At 50.3% G+C, this 8,535-nt stretch overlaps 3 protein-coding genes across 3 annotated transcripts; 2 read left to right on the forward strand and 1 right to left on the reverse strand.

The window, feature by feature from the left end:
* Positions 1 to 730: 730 nt before the first annotated feature.
* LOC141083243 (histone H2A type 1) lies at positions 731 to 1,314 on the reverse strand. The gene has a single exon (XM_073567412.1). The coding sequence runs from the start codon at positions 1,178 to 1,180 to the stop codon at positions 788 to 790; it is 393 nt and encodes a 130-aa protein (XP_073423513.1). The 5' UTR covers positions 1,181 to 1,314; the 3' UTR covers positions 731 to 787.
* A 174-nt stretch (positions 1,315 to 1,488) lies between these two features.
* LOC141083245 (histone H2B 1.1-like) lies at positions 1,489 to 1,943 on the forward strand. Its single transcript, XM_073567413.1, has one exon. It carries the CDS (start codon positions 1,511 to 1,513, stop codon positions 1,889 to 1,891), a length of 381 nt encoding a protein of 126 aa, XP_073423514.1. The 5' UTR covers positions 1,489 to 1,510; the 3' UTR covers positions 1,892 to 1,943.
* Positions 1,944 to 2,820: 877 nt separating this feature from the next.
* Positions 2,821 to 3,317, forward strand: LOC141083130 (histone H4). The gene has a single exon (XM_073567315.1). The coding sequence runs from the start codon at positions 2,955 to 2,957 to the stop codon at positions 3,264 to 3,266; it is 312 nt and encodes a 103-aa protein (XP_073423416.1). The 5' UTR covers positions 2,821 to 2,954; the 3' UTR covers positions 3,267 to 3,317.
* The last annotated feature ends 5,218 nt before the right edge of the window (positions 3,318 to 8,535 follow it).

Raw genomic sequence — 8,535 nt, forward strand, 5'->3', positions numbered from 1 at the left:
AATGGAAAACTGAAAAAAAAAAATATTTTCTTTATTTTGTTATGTTGGCCTAACTAAGGGGGTGATAAATGGGGGGGATTATGTACCATTTTGTTTATTTTGATCACGATGATAGTTTATCAATCGTGATCAAAATGAATGAATGGAATCTGCCAGCCAGAGCCTGCAGATTCCCGGCGGACGCACTGCGCATGCGCCCGCCATTTTCTCCGGATTCAAGATGGCGGCGCCCACCGGAGGACGCGGGACCACCGGGAGGGGACCCTGGACCACGGAGAGGTACCGGGGGGGATCGGGGACAATTGCGGCTTTCTTTTGTTTTGCGGTCGCCGTTATAGGGTTAATAACGGCAATTGCAAAAGCGGGGTCGGTATAAACCGACCGATTCATGTTCTCTGTTTTACAGTCGACGCTCCACTGTATTAGGCATAACGGCTAAGTTATTTGCATACTGCTGTAGCGGCCCAGACACCCCAGCCCTGGATACAGCACTAGATGGATGAAGGGTATCATTTACTTTATAGCAGTATGCAGCACTATATAGACATGCACAGCATTAAATGGATGTTCATATATGGTGGGTATACAGCAGTATAAGGAGAATTTACTGCACTATATGACGTTATATAGCAGTGTTTGTGAACAGCACTATAAGGTGGTATACATGACAGATCAGTACATACAGATCACACAAGATATCAGCGGCATCAGCTCCTGTGGTGACGGTGTGGGTGGCTCTTAGAAGAGCCTTTGGGTTGTGTGGATGATACGGGGTCGGTGGCAGCGCTCACTTGCTCTTGCTGGACTTGCTGCTCTCGGTCTTCTTGGGCAGCAGCACGGCCTGGATGTTGGGCAGAACGCCCCCCTGGGCGATGGTCACCCCACCCAGCAGCCTGTTCAGCTCCTCGTCATTGCGCACGGCCAGCTGCAGGTGTCGGGGGATGATGCGGGTCTTCTTGTTGTCCCGGGCGGCATTACCGGCCAATTCCAGGATCTCAGCAGTCAGATACTCCAGCACAGCAGCCAGATAGACCGGAGCCCCGGCGCCCACCCTCTCAGCATAGTTACCCTTGCGGAGAAGTCTGTGCACACGACCAACTGGGAACTGCAGTCCTGCCCGGGATGAGCGGGTCTTGGCTTTAGCACGGACCTTCCCTCCTTGTTTGCCGCGTCCAGACATCACTGCGCTCACAGTTATCAGCAGATAGAGAATGCTCTTGTGTGGGGAGTGCGCAGTCTCCTGCGCCTTTTATAACCTGCTGCTGCCCCGCCTCCTCTCCTGCCATTGGCTGGACCTGAAGTCACCAATGGAAACAAGACTTGTGGAAACACCAATGAGCTGCAGTGGGCAGAGATCATTATGTGTACATTGGTCACATGACTTTCTCACCCAATATCACAGAGATCTGACAGCATTGCTCATTTGCATGGCCGGTTTATAAATACGGCTGCTCTGGGAGGAGCAGGATCATTATTCTCTCTCCAGAGAAGAGAACGTTCTGCTATCATCATGCCTGATCCTGCCAAGTCTGCACCAGCGGCCAAGAAGGGCTCCAAGAAAGCCGTGACCAAGACTCAGAAGAAGGATGGAAAGAAGCGGAGGAAGAGCAGGAAGGAGAGCTACGCCATCTATGTGTACAAGGTGCTGAAGCAGGTCCACCCCGACACCGGCATCTCCTCCAAGGCCATGGGAATCATGAACTCCTTCGTCAATGACATCTTTGAGCGCATTGCAGGGGAAGCCTCCCGCCTGGCTCACTACAACAAGCGCTCCACCATCACCTCCCGGGAGATCCAGACCGCTGTGCGGCTGCTGCTGCCCGGAGAGCTGGCCAAGCACGCCGTGTCCGAGGGCACCAAGGCCGTCACCAAGTACACCAGCGCCAAGTGATCTGCTCTGTGCTCTGCACCCACAACCCAAAGGCTCTTCTAAGAGCCACCCACCCCGTCTACATCAGAGCTGTGGCTGCGTGTCTGTATCTCGCTCCTCTCCCTGGGGAATGTGTCTGCACTTACTGGCTGGAGGAAGAGATCAGATCAATGTATCTGGCATTAGAGGTAGGGGATTAAAGGATAGTAAAATGGAGAGGGAGATGAGGGTTGTAGTGAGATTTAGAATGATGGGGAACATCAGGAATAGTCTGACAGTGGAGGAGCAGGTGCAGGCAGCCATAGATGATCGGTTGCTCCTCTCTCATTGAATCCGGTTCTCTCCCAGAGCGCTGGGGCCTGGTGTCCATTGTTCTGCTGATAGTAGGTGGAGATGGGCTGTTGGCTCTTTGTTTCAGCGATGATTCCAGCAGTTTGTCCTCATTCTGATCAGAGCTCTCTGCACTTTCTCACTGACGTTCCTCTGATATTACACACCCTTTGCTCTGCTGATTGGTGGAGGCTCCTGGCCAATAAGATCCCAAAGATTGATCTATTTCTAGGTCTGAATCTCACATTGTCATTGAGAAGCCGATCACTTGTTTATCGCAGCAGAACCTGTCACTGAGATAAAGGAGGAGAGCACAATATGGAGGGTATAAAGCACAATATGGGGGTTTATAGCACTACATGGAGAAATATAGTGGTATATTACAGGTATACAGCAGTATATGGCGGTTATACACTACTCTATGGATGGAGAGAATATAGCAGGTCCGGCTCTCACATTGTAATTACTCCGAGCAGGATGTCACCGCGGAGAGGAATCAGGTTTCTGACTATTTTTAGTGTCATTCCTGTAGAAGCGGAAAAGAACAAAAGAATGAGCGGGAAAATCAAAATCACTAATAGATCTGTGCTTGGCCAATCAGCAGAGGAAGGGGCGGAGCTGATAATGCAAATTACTTTCCATCCCTGCCCTGGAAACGCGTCATCGCTGCAGTTCTCTTTCTGGTCCGCTCACAGACTATATAAAGGCGGACTGTGCACTCCTCAGTCATAGATTTCTGCTGACTACCTGGAAGATGTCTGGTCGCGGTAAAGGAGGGAAAGGTCTGGGGAAGGGCGGTGCCAAGCGGCACAGGAAGGTTCTCCGTGATAACATCCAGGGCATCACCAAGCCTGCCATCCGCCGTCTCGCTCGCAGGGGAGGAGTGAAGCGCATCTCCGGCCTCATCTATGAGGAGACCCGCGGCGTCCTGAAAGTCTTCCTAGAGAACGTGATCCGAGACGCCGTCACCTACACCGAGCACGCCAAGAGGAAGACCGTCACCGCCATGGACGTGGTGTACGCGCTCAAGCGCCAGGGCCGCACTCTCTACGGCTTCGGAGGTTAATTGTATTCTCTTCTCTATCCTGACAACCCAAAGGCTCTTTTAAGAGCCACCCACATCTTCTGAGGAGAAGCTACAGCTCCTGGGGAGGGAGAGGGGGAAGGGGCTGCTGATAGTCCTGGGCTGCTGCTGTATAGTTCTTCTGATTTACTATTTCTCTTTCCTCGTGTGCAGTTATTGCAGAACCTTAGATATCCATGATTACCAATACTAGGAACTAAGTAACATGGATACCTAAGGTCCTGCAATGATTGCACACGAGGAAAGAGACAGCAAATCCGAAAAACTATACTATATTTCTAATTTGAGGTATTTGCTATTATTCTACCTTCTCCATATTGGATAGTATCTTGGAGCTGGGAATACCCCTTTAAATATCTGGTAGTGGTGAGTGAACCATATGTATGGGGTGGTAGTTTATACTTTTTAGGGGTTATACAGCACTACATGGAGGGTAAACTACATCATGTGTCAGTATACAGAGCTATGTGGCGGTATACTACGCTATCTGGGGCAGAACAGCATATCAGGATTATACAGCGCTATATGGGGGTAAACAGTACAATATGGGCGTGGAAAGCATAGAGGCATCAACAGCACAATCTGTGTATACAGCACTGGATGAACGGGATTGTGAAGGAAACCATGTTGTCTCCATCTTGTTCCCTGAAGTAGCCATGTACATGGACTTTTCTCCCTGCATCCCCCAACCTTGAAGAACAAGTTCTGTCCTCTGTATTCCCACAGGCCACATCCATTGTGCTTGTCAGGACCACCCTGAATACCTGCAATTCTTCTGTTTACCTCTCTAGATAACCAGAAATTTACATTAGGTGCATAATAATAGCAGTGTGATTAACAGAACTGAGAAGAAGCGGACTCCTCATAATAGCATTTATCTCCATATATACAGAGGCGCTGGGAGCCGCACACTCAGTTCTGAATGAAAGCATCAACAAAATAGATATTTTTAGAGTAAAAAGGAATTATCAGCAGCTCAAACAACCAGCAGTGTCTGCAGATTCATTCACAAACTGGAAACGTTACAGTATAAACCGAAGTTTGTTTCCAGATGTCGCCTTTCTGCACTAATATTCAGCTATATAACCTTTACTTCTGATAACCGCTGTGCATCTGTGTGGCTCGGAGTCACTGACACCTGCGGACAGATATTCCAGACATTCCATAGTTCTTTTCCATGATGTCTGGTGTGTGATAATTGCACTGAACCTGTAACATCTGCCTCCGCATGGTTCCCCTCACCACTATGGCCGCAGCAGCATCCTCTTCCCCCTCGCTTGACCTCATCTGCAGACCTGCTTCTAAACCTTAGATCCCTCCTTCTAAAGCACAACATAAGCCCTACATGCTCCCTCTCCAAACTCCTCTCACTCTCTCTGCTCCTCCTCACTGCTGGTGACATATCTCCCAATTCTGAACCTTAAAAACTAAATACCTACTAATATTTTTCCATCCTGTTATTCCCCAGCTACTATAAATCTACCAAACCTCTCCAGCTTAGGTCTGTTTCACACATCCGTTTGTCACCATCAGTCAAAATCCGCCGATTTGCAAAAAAAAACCGGATCTATCGGATTTATCGTGGCGGATTCGTTTTTTTCCCCATTAACTTTCATTATCGGCTGATTTTGACTGAGGATCGTCCGTTGCATCCGTATTTCTGCGGATCCTCCAAAATTTTGGCGTCCGCTGAGATCACCGAACGGACAATGCAACATTTTTTTGTTGTCCGGATCCGTACTTTCCTCTTTTGCTACATGTTAACCCTAAATCCAATCTGGGCTGCTGGATAAAAAAAATCTCTCTCTCCTCCACTCACCACGACATCCCCCGAGATCTCGCCTCCACTCACCGCGACATCGCCCGAGATCTCGCCTCCTCTGACCGCTACATCACCGGTAGTCATCTTTTCTTTTCAGCCACGGTTCCTTTAAAATTCCGAAATCGGCGGATCCTGGCGCACCAATGGTCCGGTGGCTCCCGTTGGTGTTTCATCGCCCACGGATCCGTTATCCGCCATTTTAGTGGCTGCCAACGCACAGGAAAAACGTAAGTGTGAAACAGGCCTTAATACCCACCCAGTTGACCCCCACTCCATCTTTCTGAAGCACTGTTCAACAGCGTTCCACCTGCAACAAACTTCATGACCTCTTTACTAGTGTTGAGCGACTTTTGGTTTTTTAGGGTCGAGTTTCGTTTCATGAAACCCGACTTTTCCAAAAGTCGGGTCGAGCAAAATCGGCCGACTATAGGGAAAAGTCGGGGTCGTCCCGAAACACGAAACCCAATGTAAGTCAATGGAGAATTAAAGTCGGCAGTGAGAGGGGGACAGGAAACACACCAACAGTGCCCATTTGAATGCCAAAAGCATCAATTCTTGTTACTGAAGCTTGTCAACCTTAATTAACTTCATAATACTAGTTACGCACTGAAAAATGGGGGTTATTTGGCTACAGTGGTGGGGGGGGCTGGCTCCAGGTTTTCGTGGGCCCAGGGCCAAAGAGCGCCCCTTTAACACATACCACAACTCATGATGCTCCGATACGGCAGAGAAATAGCGGTATAGTACAATGAAAAATACTTCACTTCTTAGGCCGAGTTCACACGTGGCGTTTTTTTCGCGTTTCCGCGGTGGTTTTAACCGCGCGATTTTGCCGCGAAAAATAAGCATCCCATGCATTCCTATGGGATTCCGCAATGCTGTACTAATGCTGCGGTTTTTACCGCGGCGGAATCGCTTCGCGGTAAAAACCGCAGCATGCTCATTAATTTGCGGAATCGCGGCGATCCCGCACCCATAGGAATGCATTGTTCCGCTTACTTCCCGCATGTGGCTGTGCACACCATGCGGAAAGTAAGCAGAACATTTGCGGATGGTACCCACGGCCCGGAGGAGAGGAGACTGTCCTCCGGGCTTTGGGTACCATATCCCTGCAAAAAATAGAATTTAAAAATAAAAAATATTGTTATTCTCACCCTCCGACGTCCCGCGCAGCCTTCCCGCCTCTCTTCACGCTCTCGTTCCCAGTAATCCTTTGCGAAAATGCCCGCAATGGCGTCCGTTCTCGCGGGATCGCGACGTCTCGCGGTCATTCGCGCGACGTGATCGCGAATTACCGTGAGACGTCGCGATCCCGCGAGAACTGACGTCATCACGGGCATTTTCGCAAAGGATTACTGGGAACGGATGCGCGGGACGTCGGAGGGTAAGAATAACACCTTTTTTTTTTTTTTTTTTTACATTCTATCTTTTACTATTGATGCCGCATAGGCAGCCTCAGTAGTAAAAAGTTGGTCACACTCGTCAAACTCTATGTTTGACGAGTGTGACCAACCTGTCAATCAGTTCTCCAAGCGATGCTACAGATCGCTTGGAGAACGCTAGCATTTTGCAAGCTAAAAACGCTTGCAAAATGCTAGTTTTTCCGTGGGAAAATCGCGGGAATTTAAAATGCGATTTTCCCGCGGACTGGAATTCCGGAATTGTCGCGGTAATTTCCGCGAGAGTTCCGGTACGTGTGCACTTAGCCTTAGGCCGGTTTCACATTAGCGCTTTTTAAGCGCACGCACGGCCGGGGGTAGCTCCGCCCCCGAGCCGGCTCTCTGCCCGGCGTGCCCGCCCCTTGCTTGTAGCGCCGCCTACTAGCGGACAGCGGCGCCTGCGATCGGCGCACCCTATCTTTAGCATAGGGTGCGCAGATCGTGCGCAGGCCGTGCGCTAGTTGCGCTTTGACCTGCGCTGCGCACTTTCGACGGTGCGCCGTGCGCGCCAAAATCAAACTTTTCGGATTTTGGCGCGCACGGCGCACCGTCAAAAGTGCGCAGGGCAGGTCAAAGCGCAACTAGCGCACGGCCTGTGCACGGCCTGCGCACCCTATGCTAAAGATAGGGTGCGCCGATCGCAGGCGCCGCTGTCCGCTAGTAGGCGGCGCTACAAGCAAGGGGCGGGCACGCCGGGCAGAGAGCCGGCTCGGGGGCGGAGCTACCCCCGGCCGTGCGTGCGCTTAAAAAGCGCTAATGTGAAACCGGCCTTACATCTCATGACTGATATCCATTTTAAATTCTCCAATACCTCCAAAAACGGACAGTGTATAACTCCATACAGTATTATGGCCAGCGCTTAGTGCGCTATACAGAGTAATGAGGCCCATATATTTCTCCATACGGAATCATTATTCCCATATAATGTTTCAAACCGTATATGATGAGCTCCACATAATGCTACAGTATATGTTGGTCCCAATGGATGAAGCTCCACTGTCTTATGGGCCCAAATAATGCTCCATATATAATGGGCCCCATTTCTACTGCTCTAGTGTATAATAGGCCCTGTAAATGCTGCTCCAGTGTCTGATGTCCACCTTTGGAATGCTCCAGTGTATGGTGGGCCCCATATAACATTCACCAGAGTATAGTGCTCCCCAAAAATTGCTGTCCCAACATTGAAAACAATTACATAAGTCTCCTTGCTAGGGAATCCCTGCACTACTCTGAACTCCTTGTCGTCCCCATCTTCCATCTCACTGCACCGGCAGACACTTTTTCGTACTATGCGGTGCCCTGTGCCAGTGCCATCGCCCATGAATATGCCCCCCCACCTGCTCAAGAAACCTGCACTTTCATCTGCACCTTCCTCTTTGTCACCGTGTAAGGTGGTATAGTATGCGGGAAGGGGAACCTGAGTTTCCTCTGGGTCAGATTCTGGCTGTGTAGAGTGCGAGGGGAATGTAATGGTCTGGGTCAATGTACCAGCAGCATCATCCAGCAGTGGCTGGGCCTCAGTGCACTTGTGGTGTCCCCAAGAGTACGGTCGCCACTGTGGCATTGCCTTCCTCCTAGGGAGTGTGTTGTCAAGCTTGGGAGCAACGAAGGATCTCTCTAGCAGTGAAACCAACACACAACACATTTCCCACTCCAGGCCAGCAGGGAGACCTCTGAACCTGACTGCTGAGGAGCTGCTCTCTGTGGTCGGGAGGAGGTAAGTTAGGGCACTCTGTGCAGGGAAGGGGAAGTGTGTGGACGTGAGAAGGGGAGCTGGAGGATGAGCAGAGTTAAGGCTCACTCCTAGCTGGAGCGTATGGTCCGGATTCCGGTCTCCGAGTTTGTAGGGACACTGACGTTCCTGCAGCAGAAACCGGGGGAAGTAGCAGCTATAAATGCTCTGTACCCAACTAAGGCTCGGAGGCCCCAGCATCGATGTGTGTGAGGCAGAAGGAAAAGGCTACAGCTGTCTGCCATACAAGTAAAGTCT

The sequence above is a fragment of the Dendrobates tinctorius genome, unplaced genomic scaffold, assembly GCF_039654945.1.
Source record: "Dendrobates tinctorius isolate UK_male_01 unplaced genomic scaffold, ASM3965494v1 ptg000020l, whole genome shotgun sequence".
Lineage (NCBI taxonomy): Eukaryota > Metazoa > Chordata > Amphibia > Anura > Dendrobatidae > Dendrobates > Dendrobates tinctorius.